A 22,309-nucleotide genomic window follows, 5' to 3' on the forward strand; every position below is an offset into this window, starting at 1 on the left:
CCGCAGAACCAACCTGCACGCGGTCGCGGACGTGGATTCCGCTGAGGCGGTACTTGAGGTCAACGTGCCGGTCAGTCCACATCCACCTCGGCAGCATCCGCCTCAAAGCTCTCCTAGTCCGAGCTTTCAGGCCCATTCAACGCCAGTGGGCGGCAGAGTTCGCCATCACCTGCGCCACTGGCGCTCCATCACGTCGGACAGGTGGGTGCTGCAAATCGTCCGAAGGGGCTACTCCCTCCCCTTCGAGACGACACCTCCAGCCATGCCGCCGCTGAACCACCGTATGTCGGGGGATCAATTGCATCTTCTACGAGAGGAAGTTTCGGCCCTCTTGGCCAAAGAGGCCGTCGAGCGCGTTCCTGGTCCAGAAGTAGGTCGTGGTTGTTATTCCCACTACTTTCTGGTTCCCAAGAAGGGCAAAGGGGGCCTACGCCCGATCTTGGACCTCAGGAGCGTGAACTCCTTCCTCCGGAAGGACCGGTTCAAGATGCTCACTTTAGCTCAGGTTCTGGCTGCCCTAGACCCTGGAGACTGGATGGTAGTGTTGGACTTGCAGGACGCTTATTTCCACATCCCCGTCCTGCCGGCCCACCGGCGTTACCTGCGGTTCACGGTGGGTCAGGAGCACTTTCAGTTCACCGTGCTCCCCTTCGGCCTCACCAGTGCCCCTCGGGTGTTCACGAAAGTGATGGCGGTGGTCGCAGCTCATCTGCGCTGATCAGGGGGTCCAGTCTTCCCCTATCTCGACGACTGGCTGTTGATGGTTGGCTCGCCCCAGCAAGTCGTCTCCCACCTCCAGACTACGGCCGACCTCCTGCACTCGCTGGGGTTCTCCATCAATGTGCCGAAGTCGCACCTGAGTCCCTCCCAGAGGCTCCTTTTCATTGGGGCAGTTCCGGGTCTATCCGCCGGAACAACGGGTCCGGGACATTCAGGCCCTGATTTCCATCTTCCGGCCTCTGTCCTGGGTTTCGGTCAGGTTGGTGCTGCGGCTTCTGGCGCTGATGGCCTCCTGCATCCTGTTGGTACCTCACACCAGGTGGCGGATGCGGGCTCTGCAGTGGGACCTGAAGTTTCAGTGGGCCCAGCATCGAGGCAACCTGGCCGACCATGTCTTGATCTCGGAGGGCACTGCGAACCAGCTGCAGTGGTGGCTCACGAATCGCGATTGGGTCAGCGGCAGATCCCTCTCCCTCCCCCAACCGGAGCATGTCGTAGTGACGGATGCATCCCTCCTGGGATGGGGGGGCCATATGGGAGAGGCGGAGATCAGAGGACTCTGGTCTCCAGCGGAGACTCGGCTCCATATCAACCTATTGGAGCTGAGGGGATCCGACTTGCACTAAAAGCCTTCCTTCCCTCTGTCTGGGGAAGTGTCGTGCAGGTGTTTACGGACAACACCACCGCCATGTGGTATTGCAACAAACAGGGCGGGGTGGGGTCGTGGACCCTTTGTTAGGAGGCTCTGCGCCTCTGGACATGGCTGGAACATCAGGGCATCACCCCGGTGGTTCAACATCTGGCGGGCTCTCTGAACACCCGAGCAGACGAACTCAGCCGCCGGTGCATGATGGATCACGAATGGCGTCTGAACTCGGACGTGGCGCAAGGTCTCTTTCTGCAGTGGGGAGAGCCTTGGTTAGATCTATTCGCCACCGAAGAGAACGCGCAATGTCAGCAGTTCTGCGCTTTGGAATTTCCAAGGCGGCACTCGCTCGGAGACGCTTTTCATCGCGAGTGGAGTTGCGGTCTGTTGTACGTTTTTCCGCCTATACCACTTCTGTCCAGAGTGCTGAAGAAGATCAGGAGCGACCGGGCCCAAGTCATCTTGGTGGCTCCGGATTGGGCACGAAGGTACTGGTATCCCGAACTACTCAGTATGTCCATCGATCCCCCGATACGACTGCCTCTTCAGGAGGACCTTCTGTCACAGCAGCAGGGGACGGTCCTCCACCCGAACCTGTCCAGCCTCCACCTCCATGCGTGGAGATTGAGCGCCGACAGTTGATGACATTTGACTTGCCTCCTGAAGTCTGTGACGTTATTCTGGCAGCCAGGCGTCCCTCCACAAAGACGGTATACGCCTACCGGTGGAACAAATTTGTGGCATGGTGCACAGCAAAGGCTGAGGATCCCCTTTCTGCCCCTCTTTCTGAGGTTATCCTCTTTCTTCCCATCAGGGCTCTGCTCTGGGCACCTTGAAGGGTTATCTTGCTGCAATCTCTGCTTTCTTAAGGCTTCCTGATCAGCCTTCTCTTTTCAAGTCCCCTGTTGTTTCACGTTTTCTCGAGGGCATTACTCATATGTTCCCTCCTGTTCCATTCGTAATGCCTCAGTGGGACTTGAACCTTGTTCTCACTTTTCTGATGTGCGCTCCCTTTGAGCCCCTTCACAACTGTCCCATTCGTCTACTGACTCTGAAAACTGCCTTCCTGGTGGCTATCACCTCCGCTAGGCGGGTGAGTGAGCTCCAGGCTCTGTCAGCTAAGCATCCCTTCCTTTCGGTTCATCCGGATAAGGTTGTCCTCCAGACACGTCCTTCTTTTCTTCCTAAAGTCTTGACTCCCTTTCACATCGGGCAATCTGTCATGCAGCCCACCTTCTTTCCGCCTCCGCATCCTTCAAAAGATGAAGAGAGGCTCCACCGTCTGGACCCAAAACGTGCACTGTCCTTTTATTTGGACCGCACCAAACAGTTCCGGGTGGACAACCAACTTTTTGTTGGATATGTAGGTACTAAGAAGGGTAAAGCTGTGCACAAGCGGACCATCTCGCGATGGGTCATGTTGTGTATTAAACTCTGCTATTCCTTGGCGAAAAAGGTCCCTCCTTTTGGGCTGAGAGCCCATTCCACCCGGGCCACAGCGGCGACAACTGCCCTGGGACGGGGAGTCCCCTTGCAGGACATCTGTCAGGCGGCGACGTGGGCTTCACTGCACACGTTCGCCAAGCACTATTGCCTGGACAGCCAAGTCCGGAGAGATGGCCACTTTGGCCGTTCTGTTCTCCAGGACTTTCTGGTGTGATCTTGGTTCGCAGGCCCACCTCCGGGGTTGGTATTGCTGGGGTATCTATTCTAAGGTGAGGAATCTAACTAACGTGTTTCTTTCAGATGAACAAGTTACTTACCTTCGGTAACGATGTATCTGTAAGAAACATTAGTTAGTTAGATTCCTCACCGACCCACCCAGCCTCCCTGTTCTGTGAACCAACATCTAGGGTTAAGGTTCTCCCTTTCAGGGACCTAGATTTTTTGGCACCAGTGTCAGTCTCTTGCATGGCTCAGCGTCCCTGGCGCGGAAAGCTATGTATAAGAACTGACGTCAGCGCGCGAGGGCGGCGTCTAAGTACTCCGACGACGTCATTCCGGCGCACGACGCCGACGACGGACGCGGAGCCGCAGACGACGCCTACCGATGCGCAAGGGGTATTGCTACATAAACCTTTCCGAATCCAGCCTGACGCCTGGATATATTCTAAGGTGAGGAATCTAACTAACTAATGTTTCTTACAGATACATCGTTACCGAAGGTAAGTAACTTGTTCGTATAGAATAAAGTGGTTAATACCACAGGCAGGACTGATAATTCTGAAGGCTCAGACTTTATTACTATCACATGACTATATTTCTTTTCTTTTTTTAGAATTAAACTTTGATAGCAGCACATGCACAGTTGATGGGTCAGTCGCAAGTCAGCCAAAATGTGCTGAAACCGTAGATGGAGTACCCCTCTTCCCAGAGTGGCTTATGTTTATTCTACTCTGTCTGTTCCTGCTATTTGCCAGCATTCTGCTCTTAAACCTGCTGATTGCAATGTTCAGGTGAGTCAGGCCAGCTTAGTCTTCCTTCTGTTACTTCTCCTCCACTTTACTTTAGATATGTTCATGATTAGCGTTCTTTTTCATTTTTTTTTTCACTTCAATAACTCTGTCTCTTTGTTGCTCTTCAGATCTGTTTTCTTTCTTAGGTATGGACCCACATATGAACTCTGTGTCTTGCCCACTGTTTTTATCCTGTCTCTATTGCTGCCCTTCTTCTTCTGTCTCCTTATTACTGCCCTTATTCTCACTCCAGGGCTCCCTTTGTATATTGTTCAATCTCTATACACTGTTCTCCAGTACTCTTATCTCTGCTTGTGCACCTTCTCGTTATATCATGTATCCACCTATCAACAAAGTATTCAAATTATAAACTATATCACAGTTAATATATCTTCATGCATATTAAACTGAATTTGAATGGGGAGTAAAGGATTTGAGTGTTTTTGTGGCAAAGGGAAGGATCTGTTTGACTGAATAGATACTTAAGGAAGAGGACTGAAAATTGCAAGATATCAAGTGCCAGTCATTGCTGCACACATAACTCTAGACTCATCAGGAAACCACTTTTCCTTGTGCTTGGTTAGTGGCATCTACAAATCATTTTGTTTCTGTCTTGTAGAATCTCTTTGTTTGATGGCTTTAACTTCAGGAAATTGGTGGCCATCTGCCACTAGATGATCGATAAAATGTCTGTCAGGGTGCCAGTCTTGGATATATGGTGAAAATAAACGGAGTGCCATCTACATAGAAATAAACATAGTGAAAAGGAATAGGAAAAGGGGCTGCATGTAACTTTTGAAAATAAACAAGAAGAACGGATGGGTGCAGAACAGCGCCACTTGGGGCTTGTTTTTTAGAAGGAAAGAGGTGCGAGTGGAAGGTCGCAGCATGAGTTCAGTCAGTTAAGAAGGATTTGAGTCAATCCCTCCTGAGGCACTGTGACACAGTTTCGACAAGTGAAAGATGACCGACGTCCTCAGGTTGAGGGCTGGTGGTTTGAATTTTCCAACATCTACTTGGGGACATGTGAATTAGTTTCCTATTTCTCACATTTCCCCCACCAGTACCAACGGCCACATTATTATTCCCCATTAGCTTAACCCTCGGGATTGGTGCAACGCTGACTAACATGCATCGCGACAGGCGGGTATTGTGCGCATTCCACATTATCCGTAGCATCAAGATAAGAACAAGCTGGATCACGTGTTCCTCAGCCTGCTCTGCCCACATTTCCCACCGGGATCTACTGATAGCTGTTATCACGTTATCTTGTGTAACTTCTATGGCGGACTCAGCAGGATTGATATTACATGGGTGAGACCCGGCGTCCTCTGAGACACAATACTGTTCTGAGGTGCTTGCAAGTTAGATCATTCCCTACTCACAGAGTTTGCAACATTGTTTCCATCCGGAGAGATGGTTTGCAATGAGTGCCGTCTGCCTTGTATCTTGGGCCTTTGAGGTACAAGTGCTTGCTCTTGTTGTCTCCCTCGCAGCAGAGTTTTTTCTGTGGCAGCTCTCGCTTTCTGCCACCAGTGGAGAGCCCTCTCAGTGTGTAATGCAGAGCCTTAACCATCTTGGCACCCATGTCTGCCTCACCTCTAAAGATAACGGATCTTCATCTCTCTTGAAAAATGCTGCTGCCAGACTGGACGCTGAACGGATGGAACAACCAGAGCCGTGGGCACAGAAGCCGAAAACGCCCAGTAGTAAACCCTACCTCACAGAAGTCGCCCTGCACAAACGTCAGCTGACATGAAAGCCAAAACATGGGTTTTCCTCCGTGAATGAAGTACAGCTCCACACAGCCACCATCTTTCTACTGGGTATGCCATATGAGAAGGACAGGCCTGCAGTGGTAGATCCCCGGAGGCATTCATTATTAGAGCTTTATACAACAACTCCGACAGTAGAGGGCTGGAAGTGATTGACAATGATGCATGGTCTTCGGAAAGCCCAAATATCTAGCTCCAAACTACACCGAAATGCAATAAGAGCCAACCCCCAAAACACCTGAGCCTATTCTGCCATACAGTTGACAAAGGATCCATCTTTGCATACCGACAACAGTCCATCAAACAAGACAGCTGAGGACGAGCACTCTCCCACTTTAGAAATGATATTCGGACTAATCGTTGCACATAGGCGAGAGTGGCTGATTAGCCAAGACTGATGGATCAGATAACGGTTTCTTGAGAAGGGGGATGGATTGAGCTGGTTTTCACACTTCTGCAAATGCCGTGAGAGAAGTGCTGAACATCTGACATAGTCGCAGCAGATGGTGTCTACTGCTAATCCTAATATGTAGGCAGGCACGGGTCAGCAGATAAATCCAGTTTGCAGGATGTGATGGCCACGAGGGCGTGCCTGAGTAGATATAGAGAAAAAGAAGCGCCTAAGGGGGTGGCGGCACAGGCTTCCGCAAAAGGCAAGTTGTATTTGACTGTTATGTGAAATCAGACCAAATGTTAGTAGTTTTATCCTGGGATATAAGACACAAGGTTCACCCAAAAAGAAGTCGAAGGGTGGAAAAGCTGCTGACAGGCAGAGGGTGTAAACAGATATTTGACAATAGAGAACATTTCTCTGGGTGCATTGTTGACTTCTTCGATTTTATTAGTGTCTAAATCAGTTTGAGTGGACTGAATAAGCCATTGATGAGACACCCTCAACCGATACCACCACCTCCTGAAGACCACCAAAAAGGCTGTCCTAGCCACCTGTATCAATGACAACTCCAACAACAGCAAGGAACTTTTTAACATAGTCAAGGATATCACCAACCCCTTGGCAACAGGAACCAACATCACACCCTTGCAGGCTCCATCTGATACCCTTGCAGACTTTTTTCACAACAAGATCAACACCATCTACCAAGACTTTGCACCTGAACCCCCCCCCCCCCACACCCCAAGAACAGAGTCAACCACATCACACCAAAGGATGTACATCCACACCAGCTCACTTCATGGAACATCCTCTCCAAGAAGGAAACAGCGTCCATTATGTGATCCATCCACTCAGGAGCCCCAGCAGACTCCAGCCTATGTCATACTTTCAACCCATCAGCAAAGAACTCACCAAGGTCCTCAACTCCTCTATGACCACTGCCCACTTCCCCTACAAATAGAAACAGCCGATGTGAAGCCACTGCTGAAGAAGCCATCCACAGACCCAGAGGAAGCTAAGAACTACTGACCTATCTCCCTGCTCTCTTTCTCAGCCAAGGTCAACGAAAAAGTTATCAACATCCAACTCACCAGACATCTGGAGAACCATAACCTTCTGGACCCCTCCCAATCAGGCTTTAGAGCTAACCACAGCACAGAGACAGCCCTAATCGCAGCCATTGACAACACAAGAATGCTGTTGGACCACGGAGAAACAGCAGCCCTCATCCTCCTCAACCTCTCAGCTGCCTTCGACAATATATCACAGCACACACTGATAAACAGACTCCACCAGATGGGAATCTGAGGAGCAGCCCTCAAATGGATCGCATCCTACCCCAACCTACCAGGAAACTCTGCTCCGAATCCCTCTTCCTAGCACCCACACGTTGCATCCATCGAACCAACAGCGGAGGTCGCTCCTTCTCCCACCTGGCAGCTAAGACCTGAAACAACCTCTGCTGGCACCTCCGAGCCTCACCATTGCTGCAACAGTCCAGGAAGGACCTCAAGGCTTGGATAATCAACCAACAGGAGAACAGGCAGCTCATTCTCCCAAGGCCTCGAGACCCTCATGAGTGTTGCAGCCGCACTCTACAAATCTGATTGATAATTATTAATGGATGTTCTGTCAATTTTATTTCGCGTCAGGGTCATTATTACAGCAAGATGCCACTGCAGCAAGAAGTGACATGCATTACGTGGCCTGTCACCACATTTCAGAGAAGATAAGGAGTGGAGAGATATAGGAACGTGACAGTCCTTTTCCAGGAAAGCAGACAACAACAGGTGCGCAGTAAAAGTCAACAAAAGGGGACCAGAACGAGTACTCGCACCATCACCTGAATGCACCTTCTAAGATACGACAGCCACTGGGGTGCAGTGACGTAATTCTTCACAGTGACAGTCAGCCACCTGTCACCGGCTGCTTAAAGGAAAGGGCATCCCTGTTTGTTTACACACATGCCAAACAAGAAGAGCTGCACCAAGTGTACGACGAGTATCATGACGGCAAAGGTTCGCCAGGCACCTCTAATCACTGCTAGTCATCACCACCTGTTGGACAGTCGGCTCATGGCAGCCACTTCATCATTTATCATGTGCATCACTACCATCCCTGGAGCATCAAGTACCACGACGAGTCCTGCACCATTGCCATACAGAGTGACGATCTGAAGATACAGTGACCATCTGTTTAACTGGCACACGTCCTAACCCTGGTAGCGAGAGCATGTTCTGACCGGGAAACATCCACCCCTGCAGTTTGCACGAGTGACGAGTCAGAGCCCATATGCAGTCCTGTGGCAACTCATCTGAGCGTGAGAGATGGACTTTACTTTGCCCTACCAGTGGATTCCAGGAAGCAGCCAGGCCATACAATCGAGAATTCAACAGGTCACAGAATGCCAAGACTGTCATCAAAGGAAAAAGCAACATAATCATCCGGTGCTTTACAATGGACTCCACCTACGCTCCTGATGCACCTCTTTTGAACAATAAGACACTATTTGCCTCACAGCAAGAGTACGCTGGACCGACGAACATCACATAGGTGGACTATCACTCAACTGGCGCCAAGCTGAAAGGTCCGGACTTCATCAGCACCGTGTTTGTGTCCAGATATGCCTGGTTAAAGTATGGACATGTGCCAAGATGTCCGGGTGCTCCCAGCTGCACCTGTCTACCGATGTACTGCGAGCTACATCTCTGAACTGTGAGACTCCAGTTATTATTAGTTGTTTTCCCATTCCTTCCCATTGGTTGGACTCTTGTTTTTTGTTTTTCTTTTTAATAAAATTTGGGAGGAATGTTGTGTCCTGCAGGACACAGTATAGTGTTTCTGCCAGCCACTCCGCCGAGGGCTGGCCCACACACACACACCCTCACCCATCCAACACGGGCGACACCAGTCAGTTGACCCCGCAAATAAAAGAGCCCGAGTGCACATGGTCGTGGCTAGTTCCCAGTACCATAATCATGTGCCCGTGTTTTCCTTCCTGCAGCATGTGGGCCTAGGGCCTATAACATAACAGTATGCAGCCTTGGCAATACAGTGATGCTACTCACGCAAAAAAACACTCTGCACTATTCATGACAAAGAAGCACCCGTACCTGCTCTGAACGACCTGCGGCTTCTCAGGTCGAGAGACTCCTGACAACCTTCTGCGAGGTGCCGCCCAGTGATGTCTATCTGTAAGGCAACAAATTCCTCGATGTCTCGCTAGGCTCGCAGCGTCGGGAAAGCTGCCCGGGCCTATGAATGGTGCATTACTGCACCAGTAACACAAAAATATGGGAGCAACATGCAAGGAAACGCCAGCAGCACTGTGAAGGCTGCCATGGCCAAAGGTAAATGTGAACAGAGCACTGCTAGTGCCACCCCAACTCTGCCACACAAATGTGTTAAATGTGTTAGCTGCATAAGCCCTGCACCCACACTAAGCAGGAGAAAGATAGGCAGTCAAGAGCTCAATCGGGCAATGCCTCAGTCAATAAGACGCATTTGCAATGAAGAGGGCCCCACTCTGCAGTCACTCTGCCCACAGCAGAATGCATAATGAATACAAATGAATGCCATGTTCCCTGGCATGAACAGTGTATGTAGCCCCTTATAAGCTAGAATTTCAGAAGCTAACCTGCACTGCAATGTAGAGATAATATTATGGCCTGCAGTGCCCCTGCATTGAACAGAAAGGCTCCAAATGAAATAGAGAGACTAAGGGCCCGATTCACAGAACTAACTCAAGACAAAATCCTAAACTTACTACCATTTTGGTATTCACAGAAGGCACTTACTCATTTTGGTATTCACAGAAGGCACTTACTCATTTCGGTATTCACAGAAGTTAGGAGTCCTAACTTTAGGACTCCTAAATGCATTCTGTGAATACCGAAAGCCTTAAAATTAGGATTTTCCTCAGTTTAGTAGTAGTATAGTTAGGACTCCTAACTTTAGGACTCCTAAATACCTTCTGTGAATACCGAAAGTCTTAAAATAAGGATTTTTCTCAATTTAGTAGTCCTAAAGTTAGGACTCCTAACTTTAGGACTCCTAAATGCCTTCTGTGACTCCCGAAAGCCTTAAAATTAGTATTTTTCTCAGTTTAGTAGTAGTATAGTTAGGAGTCCTAACTTTAGGACTCCTAAACTGAGAAAAATCGTAATTTTAAGACTTTCGGTATTCACAGAAGGCATTTAGGACTCCTAACTTCTGTGAATACCGAAGTGAGTAAGTGTCTTCTGTGAATACCAAAATGAGTAAGTGCCTTCTGTGAATACGAAAATGGTAGTAAGTTTAGGATTTTGTCTTAAGTTAGTTCTGTGAATCGGGCCCAAAGTTCTCAGCAGAAAGACCCCAGAAGCCCCACACAGAGGAGCACAAGGAACTGCTCTGCCCAGCAAGGGAAGAAGAAATACAGTAGCATGACCTACTGAATAACAGATTCCGGTGCTTGTGAGAAACCGCACAGCACTTAACTGTCATAGACGGAGTAAGACTGCTTCAACATACTCCACTAGACCCAGCATAAACTGCTGCACTGCAGGCAGCCAGAGATCTGTTTTTCCCCGAAAAAGACTCCCCAAGTGTTAGCCTGAAAAGAAAAGGAAAAGTCCCCGAGGAGATACGTGAACACAAGAAAGACAAGTGTTGAGCACGCAACTCACAGTGGCTGTCCGGTGCCATCGCAAGCAAGAGTTTTGCTACACATGCCCCAGTGGTGAACGGATGTCACCGCAAGCCAGGGAAATGGGCATGCCAAGATCCAGAAGAGGGCGCCCTAAAGAAGGTCCAAGAGCGCGAAGTTCGAGATGAGTGATGCAGCCACCCAGAAGATTGTCAGCACGAGCAAATGCCCAGAAGAGAGAGACCTCTCCACAGAGGAGAAGCAATGCGGAATGCAACAGGGAGAGCCTCCACATCTCCACCGTACCAGCAAAGCTCGGCCATGGGCCAAAGACAGCACGGAGTGTCATCCCTCACACTGCTTCAAGAAGGAGTCACCAGTGACCCCAGACAGGCAAGAGGAGAGTCGCACACTCCACATAGCAAGCAACCACCGCAACATGTGTTCCAAAGACACGCGACAAGTGGCCGGATGCCACATTACACCGCAGGCAAGGAGAGTGTCACTTGAAGTGACCAACCCTGCCAAGCATGCCCGAAGGGAGGCAGGATGAAATGCCACGACCGCGCAGCCTCGAGGCACAAGCATGACGCCCTTGAGCGAAATCCCTGAGGAGGGGATGGTGCCCGTGAAAGGTCCACAACAGGAAGAAGCAAGTCCTAGTGACAGGACAGACCTGCAACAGGACAGCAGAAAAGCGAGATGTCCATGTGGCGCAAACTTGAGACATGTGGCAGGAGGCCACATCCAAGTGAGGACCTGGTCCGAAGGAGGAAAAGAGAGTGACAGGACGCCACTCTGCGAAGGAAGAAAGAACAGTGGTGCAATGCCACAGGGCAGACAACAACCACAGGCACACAGGAGAAAAAGGAGCAAAGCAACAGGACAGAGGACTTGTACCGCCATCAGATGAGCGCACCCAGAGACACCAGACAGCCATCAACCCGGACCGATGTCCCTGGAGACAGCCCAATGGAAGAACCAAATGTAAGCCATAGCTAGCGCGAACCGCGTCTCTCTCCAATGCTTCCCAGTGCGACCGCCCAGTCCCGAAGCCAGGCCGACGTCCCTGGAGACAGCCCAATGGGAGAACGAAGTGTAAGCTGCAGCCAGCACGAACCGTGTCTCTCTCCAATGCTTCCCAGCGCAACCGTCCAGTCCCAAGCATATCGGCATTCCAAGTTGGATAGCATCCCTGCTTCTCGCTGCAGATGCCACGATTGAAGAACAGCCTCAGCAAGATGAAGACATGGGCTGCGAAGTCACTCCAGTCCTCCTCACTCCCTGATGTCACCTGAAGCCAGAGATTGCTGCCTGTTTGCCCAACTGATAGAAAATAACCATGTTCATCATCCAGGTGCATCATCACCAAGTAGCATCGCACCACCAGAGTGGATCCCTGCACTCCAGACAACCAGAGTTCAACGAGACGAGCCACCCAGGAACCTTCTGTGTGCCACCGTCAACCTGAAGCCTGCCGAAGTAGAGCATACACGACCATTGGAATATCGACTCTTGGGATTACACAAGACTTGCCCGTGGCCCTATTGGGAGTTCTGCAGCGACTCCTCAGCGCGGCCAATGAAAAGGCCCGCACAGCCCACGCAGTCTCGTGGCAATCCAGGGGCAAGGGCCTTGACGGAGTTCCTGTGAGAGGGGAATACGAATGGGAGAGATGCGTCGGCAGCAGCTCCACGACAGGCATGGGAAGCATGGAGGTCACCCAAAGACCATCAGAGGAAGGCACAGAACCTGTGTCCTGACAGCAAGAACATCTAGACGGAAACACCACCCTCTGCGGCTACATGAGCGACTTGGCTGTGAGTCCTGTTGGCAGTCCCTCAGCCCGCACAGTCCACACAGTCCCATGGTGGCCCGGCAGGAAGGCCCTCCAGGAGGCTCCAGTGAAAGAGGATTCCAGGCAAGAGAGAGGCAAGTCTGAAGCTGCTCGGCCATCAGGAGCTAGAAAGACCATCAAGTGGACTCAACCACCGCTCCAGATGCACCGATACTTAAACTTTGTACATAGACTTCAACACCATGAGACCAGGCCGGTCTAAAGTACATCGCCAAGGAGGACTGAAGCATCCTGACCATGCGGTCCAAAGCTCCAACGCTGCCTGGCTGACGGCCTGAAGAGACTCATTTGCTGCTATGTGTTGTTTATTTGTTTTCTTAAAGGTTGGTCTTTTGTTTGTTTCTTTTCATTAAAGTTTGGGAGAAATGTAGTGTCCGGCTTGACACACTCTATTGTTTCACTCTGCTAAACACACACTCACACACACCCATCACAGGCTTCACCGGTCAGGTGACCCTGTTAATAAAAGGGTCCGGGAGCACTTTTCCTGGGCCCGATCCAGTACCCCACTGCTGAGTGTCTGTGTGGTCATTTTGTACACCATGTGGGCCTTGAGCCCAAAACACTACACTACACATCCACACTTTCCTCAGGTTTGGGGCAGTGTATTCATAATCAGAGCAGGTGACAGCATTGCTCATTCCTTACATCTTTTCCAATTCTTTTTTTCCATATTTTCTCTTAGCTATTTTCTGTTTCTGTTAGCTCTTTTCTCATTCCCGTCTGCTTTTCCTGATTCTTGCTAGTTTGATAGTTTTTTCTAGTGCACTCATTCTCCAAAAGTGATTGCTTTTGCTTTTTCAAACCTGTTTCGATTCTGATCATCCTTTTCATGGTTTTGCTGTGTTGTTCCTTTGAAAATACATGTTTCCATCTAACCTTCGCATGTGTTAATTTTGCCCTCAGCCATACCTTCTCTGAAGTGCAAGACAACAACGATCATTTCTGGAAGTACCTGCGCCATGAACTGGTCATTGACTACAGCACCCGACCTGCTGCCCCGCCGCCCTTCATCCTCTTCGGCCACCTGTACTTTCTTGTCAGAAACGTGATATTGAAGCATCCCATCCGTGGCAAGGAGCAGTTTAGTGAGTAAAGGGAACACTTTGTGTTAATACATTTTGATTTATGATAATTTGCAAGACACTACCACATACAGAAAGCAGAGAGGCATGTATGTCATTACAACACAGACCTTTACCACATGCTTTTTACCATGCATGCCTTTACCAAACAAATGCTCAGGGTAACATTTAAATGACTTTTACTATGCGCAACGTTACCATGCATATACTTCTTACCACACAGATGTTTTTATTTACTACTCTGCAACTTGTATATGTGAAATTAACAAAATGTTCCCAATCAACAAAGTGTCCAATATCAGTACATTAAAAAGTCAAAAACATTTTTTTAAAGAGAATTTAGAGGGCCATGGCCAAGCCGAGCATGAAGACGGACTCAACACGAAAGAGCTTTGCTCTTACTCGGCCTAACGCTGCACAAATGCACCCCAATGCTGCAGCCTAAACCCCCCTTCATGACTCCATGGGATCACCTCACCTCTTCATGGTTGTTGACAAAACATTAGGTGGCCTGGAACACTGAAGACTGCGATCCCACAGTATCCTCGCTATAGCGACAAACCTGTGACTGCCATCTTGTCCCTAGAGGCATCCCAAGATTGGATCAATGGTTATGGGGACACAACAGCACACAAAACCAACAGACCACCTTTGATGCACTAACAGAGCTCAAAAGAGGTGAGAAGAAGCTGCCCCCAACTGGCACCACTAGGATGAGTATCTTCCCAGTGCCAGGTCGACAGTGCCATTTGAATGCCTCGATCTCTCCCAAACTTCCAAGAGGTCCGATAATACAGGGGGGACTCCCACATTGCAGCGGCAGCCTGGGAAGAGGAGGAGTGGGGGATAACTGGAGACCCTTTCCTCCAAGGTAGAGGGCATAACACATATGACAACATCCATGGTTGGAAGAGCAAGGTGCCAGAATTAGCCAGTAAGCGCCTCAGACCCGGGAGATGCAGCTGCTCTTCACTCTCCTGAGCAGGCACCTTTGCATCCTTAGGACCAGGAAATCGGTAGCAGAGAGTTGACAACACCCACGGAGGTGTGCTGCCACACCCAAGCATCAAGCATAAGTGAGTATGCAGTAGGCCAGGGATCCAGTACACTATTGATCCAGTAGAAAGGGTCTGCATTGGTGGACTGCTCTGAGCTTCACAATGGTAGGGCCAAGATAAGGTACCATTACACTAAAATTACCAAATACACTAACCAGGAAGATCTCAGTCCCCACTGTGTGTAGAATCCCCAAGTTAGTTAGACAGTTTCCTTAGGCAAAATATCAGGAACTACACGACAAGGCCTAATAGGCCACGCTGCACCAACAGCAGAGGGGCCACGCTGCACCGATTGCAGATGGGCAACAAAGACTGTCACCACTTCCACAGTCCATGATCCAACCTCTCCATAATGCAACAGAACCCTCCCTGAGATTCTCTCTGCTCTGAATCGGACACCCTAGTCAAGGGCTAGCAATAGAAAGGGAGCTCTGTAGTGGACATGTGGAGCCGCACAGTAGCGAGGTCTTAGAGACACAAGGACCGAACTATGCAGAACAAAGAGAGTGTCACTACTCCATTCAGCCAAGAACATATGAACAGATTCCTGACGGAAATTCGCTCCGAAATAGGTCTGCTCTGATCAGTCTTTAAATTCTGCATACAGGATCTATAGAAAGAAATGAGTAATGTGGAGCAGTTGCCTAGGTGGATGCCTAGGATCACCCAATGAATGCCAGAACCAAGAACCAGGTACTGCTATGACAGAGAGTGCACACATTAAAGGAACAGAATGTAGAGATGTAAATAAAACAAGAGGATCTGAAAAACTAAAGTGGATGCAATAATATCCGCATCTGCGCGGGTTCCCAGAGATGTGGAAGGAACCAACATCATGGGTTTCATCAGAAATATACTCCAAGTGATTAGGGACTCCCAGCACCAAGACTCAACCAGGCCCACTGTGTCCTTGCAACCTTCACCAGATCTGATGCAGCCCTGGACATCCTCAAAAGGTTCCCTACTTAAAGAACAAAGAGGACATCAACTGCGTGTCTAGAGAAGTAAATCAGACCTAATCTTTCGCTGCCACACCATTCACCTCTTCCAAGACCGCTTGGCCTCTACTACACTGATGTTGCAAAGACTTCCGAGCCATCACAGACTATCTCAGTGAAAAGCATATCAAAGACCAATTGGGCCATCTCTTCACCATCATTTTCCAATAGTCAGGAAAACACTAAATCATCCGATCACTCACGGAAACAAGATCTCTCTTGGACCTACCAACACATGTCACATGACACGAAATCATGGTTTAACAACACCAGTGAAAATTAAGGCATTGTCTGGAGTGGCAAAGAGTCCACCGAATCATAAGAAACCACTGACTCAATGACAAGAACCCAAATGCAGCCAAATCAGCCATCATTTCACAACTATTCAAAATTATTCAGGAATCAGAAGTGGTGGGTGCCTTCAAGAAGCACTTAAACCACTTTCCTTTTAATCCCCTCCATCGGGGCCAAACCTCAACACCAGTGGGAGTGGACAGGATGTCCTCACAGAGAGTATACCACTTACTCTCTCCTGTATCCCGCACCCCGTGTAGGTGCTGGGCGACTGGCCACCTACCTGGTAAAAACGCAACAACCTCCTCATCCACTTATTTCAGGGTCGCACCTCAAGAGAGAATTCAAGACAATGCCCACGTTATGGATGGTTATTAACTGTCAGACTGGCCCGGTTGCCCATTTGAAGTTAGCTATTATAGTTACGCAGCTTGTACCCCCTTACCCCATCTGGATACTGGTCAGTTCCACCACCCATTGCATGCGCTCTGATATTGGGATGATCATTGCTTACCTAGCTCACATTCACCACCCGCTTTGCTTCTAGCACACCTACAGCATCCTTAGACAGGACACTTCCGACACTTAAACTCCTTCCCCACAACATACAGGGCCTCAACTCGCCCAGCAAGAGATGCCAAATATGGCAACAACCCTCTTCCACTATTCGAGACACACACAGCCATTTTTCTCATATTGTTCTTGCCTCAAGGGAACACCAACCTCACACTCTTAAATATATATGCCCCCAGCATCTCACAGGATGCATACTTGTGCACTCTCCTTGCCAGCCAATTACACTCGGCGGGGAGACACATTATATTGGGAGTTACTCTCAATTTGGCTGGGACCCAAAATTAGACAGACATCCCAATGTATAGCAAGGCACAGGAGCTATGTCTACTCTCCTCCAAAAAGATATTGAGGAACTAGAACTGTGCGACACCTAGCAACATCTCCACCCAAATTAACCTGACTAATCCCTATTTCTCACATGTACACCTACCTATTGAGCATGTCCCTATCTCTCTATAGCTTCTTCCCACACTAGAATCAGCAACCATGCCAGAAATCTCAATATCAGACCACGCTCATCTGACCCTAACTTGGAGGGAGGGTTTGAACCAGCAGGGGCCCTCCATGTTTCTCAATCCACAGATCCTGAGAGATCCAGTACATAGGGCAGCTGTACACACCGGCCACTACAAGGGGTGTTTTCTTCACCAATGAAATTGATAGCGCACGCAAAACATGATTTGGAATAAATCCTCGCTACTGAACTCAAACCTCTAGAACATATTGACAAAGAAAACCCTTATAAATCTACCCAACATAAGTTAACTATGGTGCAAGGCCAATTAAAGGCACACAGCACTAACCACATGGAATGGTCCCTTGTGTCCACTGGTCAACGATTCTACGACAAAGGGGATAAAGTAGGCTCACTACTTGTACATAACATTTGGCTACATAGAACCTAAACACTCATCCCATAAATCTGTCCACTTCATAGCGGATGGACAAGGAGACAACCAGAAAAGAAAGCCTTGTTCCACCCCATTTATCAAGTTTTGTACAAATGAGGTCCAAAAACCACATTGCTCTCCATGCCACTGGAATCAAGCTATCCTGGCTGAAGAGGGGTGAAACCCTGAAACCGGTCCTAGGATGCTTGGTTCCAGTCCAGGGAGGACCTGGCTTGGCAGTTTGGGCTGGACTGTTCCCATTAGATACAGGGTCAAAACTGATTTGCATATGGCTGGGTTCAAACTGGAATGGCATGGTGAGCAAAAAAACGATGGATTTAGGCCCAGATCTCTGTACTGGGGTGAATGTATGACATTGTTCCACATTCTGTCCATCAACTGTTGTTTTTGCATTTGTCACCCCGATTGGGTCGGGTATGCTCAGACGTGAGTCCCGTGTTCTCCATGCCACTGGAATCAAGCTATCCTGGCTGAATAGGGGTGAAACCCTGAAACCGGTCCTAGGATGCTTGGTTCCAGTCCAGGGAGGATCTGGCTTGGCAGTTCGGGCTGGACTGTTCCCATGTGGCACAGGGTGAAGACTGATTTGCATATGGCTGGGTTCAAACTGGAGTGGCATGGTGAGCAAAAAAACGATGGATTTAGGCCCAGATCTCAATACTGGGGTGAATGTATGACATTGTTCCGCATTCTGTCCATCAACTGTTGTTTTTGCATTTGTCACCCGAGTGGTTCGGGTATGCTCAGACGTGAGTTCTGTGCTCTCCATGCCACTGTAATCAAGCTATCCTGGCTGAAGAGGGGTGAAACCCTGAAACCGGTCCTAGGATGCTTGGTTCCAGTCCAGGGAGGACCTGGCTTGGCAGTTTGGGCTGGACTGTTCCCATGAGGCACAGGGTCAAGACTGATTTGCATATGGTTGGGTTCAAACTGGAATGGCATGGTGAGCAACATAACGATGGATTTAGGCCCAGATCTCTGTACTGGGGTGAATGTATGACATTGTTCCGCATTCTGTCCATCAACTGTTGTTTTTGCGCAAAGAATTGATGGCATGAAGAATGCTTTAGGTAATGTGGTACATGATCCCCAGGAGATATTAAAGATCTTCCATAACTTTTATAAAGAGTTATATACAGAACAGGAGGCTAGGTGACATACTAGGTATCTGGGGCTTCAAGACTTAGGGGCCGATTCCGATCCGGGTCAGAAGGGCACCGAACGCGATCCGGCCGGAAAAACTACGAGCTGTACGCGTGTTTTCTGGCCCACTCGTACAGCTGTACGAGTGAGCAAGTACGATGCGAGCTACGTGAAATTCACCGACCGAGTCGTTTCCGGGTCCGAACCGCTCTGTACTTCTCGGTCGTAAGCTAACTGTGGTGTGCAATGGATGCGATTTACGACGGAGCTAGTACGATGCACGTGTCGCACAGCCTGTCCGAGCCGGAGTGTCTGGCTCACAAAACGTCCAGGTGGTTGACTTTGTGGGTCCGCGTCGGACCCCCTGACACCCGCATCCCTACGACTCGGACACTGGGGGAGACCCATGGGTCTCCCCAACACAGCCATGTACGGTGTGGATGGCACCGACGCGTACCCACTGTAGGGGGCACACTTGTCTGCAACGTACCCATTCAGTCAATGGGAGCCCATGTACGCATCGTACGACCGGCTCCCATTGACTTCTATGGGAGTCCGACCGAACCGAGTCCGGCAGCATGCGACCGCATCGTACTCGCTCAGACTGTAGGCCTCCGGCTCGGTCGGAAAATACTCCGGATCTGGCTCGATCGGAGTGCTTTCCGACCCGGATCGGAATCGGCACCTTAATATAAGAGCGGTTGGACCAAGAGGAAGTAGGGATTTTGGATAGCCCTATTACTGTTGATTAATTGTAACAGGTTATAAATAGCATGACTACTGGTAAGGTGGCTGGGCCGGAAAAGCTCCCCTCGGTGGTCTACGGGACCTTTTTTCAGGATCTCAAAACACACATGCTGGCCTTATTTCAAGCAGCTCAAACTGAGGGCGCACCGGGATCCTGACATGAGACTAATATTGTTGTGTTTAAAAAGAAGGAAAAACCATCTGACCTCCCGAGGTCCTATCAACCAATTTCCCTCGTTAATTGTGACGGGAAAATCTATGCTAACATATTAGCAAATCGACTTGCTAAAGTCATCTCCCTGCAAGTCTCACAAAGACAACACGGTTTCATACCTGGCAGGGGGACTGTGAACCATATCAGCAGGGTAATCACCTTATTTGAGATTGCACAGGCTGCATCAGTCCCATGGATCTGGGACTGATTCTGCTTGATGCCGAAAAGGCATTTGATCGTGTTGCATGGGATTTCCTTTGGGAGGTTGTATATCAATCTCCCATGGCTAAGATTTGTTCAATGGGGCTCGATTCTGAACCAGTACAGATCTCCAGAGGTACAAGGCAGGGTTGTCCCTGCGCCCCACTGCTGTTCGCTCTGTACATCAACCCTTTTTGAAATATGTTGGAGAGAAGTGCCCAGTTCAAAGCTTTTCTTGTTGGGCAGGATCGTTTCTGTATCCTCGCATATGCTGACGACATAGCAATTGTAACACTTGATCCTGTCGTAGCTCTCCCAGAAATTGACCATTTGGCATATAGGTTTGGGTCTGCTTCAGGTTATAAGTAGGGGTGGGCGGAATTTGCGCAATCGCGTTACGCAAATCTCCGCGAAACGGTAAAAAATCTCCGCGAACACGCAGAAATTCCGCGAACAAGCGGAATTGCTTGTTCGCGATACTTTTTTCCTGTTCGCGATCGCTGTTTGCGTGCTCGGGGTGAAATATCTCGCGAACACGCATATTGAGAACGCGAACAAGCAAAAAATTTCGCGAAGTCGCGGAACGCAGATTTTTGGGCAATTTCGCGTTCTCCGCGGAACGCGAAATTACCCAAATTCCGCAAATTCCGCGAGCGGAACGGAATTTACCGCCCAGGCCTAGTTATAAGTTGAACATGGCCAAAACACAGATCATCTCTACGAATAATATTCTGGTTAATAATTCTAGAGTGGTCAATGAGGTCACTTACTTGGGTGTTAAGATCAGGGTGTTTATAAAAAAGCTGGTTGAGGCTAACTGGAGGGCTATTATAGTTAATGTGAAGCAACTATTGGAGAGGTGGGAGGGCCTATACCTCTCCTTGGTGGGCAGATCTAATGTTCTAAAAAATTAAGATATTGCCCAAAATCCTGTACTTTTTCAGATCCGTTCTGTAGGAAATATCTCGTGGGCAACTTCAACATCTACAGTCACTTTGTTCTAGATTCTCGTGGGCCCCAGGGAAACCACGCAGAGCGTCACGTTTCATGACTCTTCCTCTGGATAGAGGGGGGTGGTCTGCCCCCGACTTTCTATTAATATTCCTGTATATTATTCAATATCCGTATACTACTGACTAGAGAAGAAGTGAACAATCTGGCCGAGGCCTATATCAGATGGTTTTGGTGACTGAGGTTAAAAACTGTCTGTTTAAAAGGATGAATGGCAGCTACTATAAAAAAAGAACGTTTTAAAATCTTGGTTGTGGCCTTTAAGGTGTGGAAAACAGTGCAAAAAAACCTGCAGATTGAAGGGTTGTCGTTTTATACACCCACCTCTGCAGTAGGGATATTCCCTTCGATTTTCTGGGATCAGTTGGTAGATAATTAGAGACTCAAGGGCATCACCCAAATCTGTGATTTTTATGAGGATGGTGGTCTGTGTTCTTCTTTTTCAATCTTGGCGGACAAGTATCAGTTGCCTAATAATACATTTTTTAAGTTTCTGCAAATACGCAATTTTTCAGGCAAACAGCAAATTACGATTAAACCACATAAATTGGTAGAGGCTATTAGACGCCAGGATAAAATAGGGGCACTATAAAAAGTGTTGTTAGCTTCTAGCATGGACGATCTTGACAAGTAAAATTTTAAATGGGGAAATTGTCTGGGACAACAGTGTGTGTCCCTGGAGCAATCGATCGACATAGCAGGGAAAATTCTTCTTACGGCAAATTTAAAAGCCCAGCATTTCAAAACATTGTTTAATCTATACCACACCCCTGCCAAGATGCTGAAATGGGGCATAGTTAATGATGGGAAATGCTTTCGGTGTGGTGCAGACACTGCTGACATTGTGCATATTTTTAATTCATGCTCAAAATTGACATCTTTTATCAAATATTTTGAAAGGTTTTTGTCAGAAGTCACAGGAGTTTGTAAAACGATCTCAGTCTCTATGATGCTTCTAGGGAACGGGGAAGATCTACAACAAGGGCTGCTGATGTATAAGTTACGGTACTTCATTTTTATGGCCACGGCAGTTGCACAGTTGTGTGTATCGTCTATATGGTTACTGTGGCGTGCAAGGTTCGATAGTATCTTCAATATGGAGTTCAGCCCGTACTCTGTTAAGGGGTTAAGAAAACGTAAACTCTGTATGTATATATGGGGGCCGATGATTGATCATATGACTGAAATTTATTGATGTCAAGGGGAACATGAATTGTCACTGTGTTGTGATTCAAGATATGTATGTAGTTATTTATTCTTGTGGATTGAAATAAAATAAAAGGAAACTGGCTACGAAAGCGCAGTGGGTACATCTACAGTAGGGAGAGACAAACTGAGCTGAAAAGTCATTGGAGGGGTGTAGACTACTTAACAGCTAGTTGTAGATGGAGATTGTTACACTTGGAGATTTTGTTGAAAAGACTACAGAGCATAACCACTCTGCTTCTGCAACAGTGTAGGAAGTTAGAGAAACTGTGCAACATATTAAAATGTAGGTGCCACCTCTAATAAACCCTGTGGCTCAGCAGTAAAAGAGGAAGCGCAAAACAAACTTATGCACATTGCTAGTAGTATGCCCACGATCCCAAATTTAT

The 22,309-nt window shown here is 48.6% G+C and overlaps 1 protein-coding gene across 1 annotated transcript in view; it reads left to right on the forward strand.

The window, feature by feature from the left end:
- Window positions 1–22,309, forward strand: part of LOC146808497 (transient receptor potential cation channel subfamily M member 2-like) — a 1,333,691-nt gene that overhangs the window by 1,262,324 nt on the left and 49,058 nt on the right. The window contains exons 21-22 of the mRNA XM_085623962.1: window positions 3,645–3,822; window positions 13,383–13,564. Coding sequence (XP_085480088.1) covers window positions 3,645–3,822; window positions 13,383–13,564 — 360 coding nt within the window. The remainder of the gene's footprint in view (window positions 1–3,644; window positions 3,823–13,382; window positions 13,565–22,309) is intronic.

This window comes from Triturus cristatus, chromosome 8 (genome assembly GCF_964204655.1).
Source record: "Triturus cristatus chromosome 8, aTriCri1.1, whole genome shotgun sequence".
Lineage (NCBI taxonomy): Eukaryota > Metazoa > Chordata > Amphibia > Caudata > Salamandridae > Triturus > Triturus cristatus.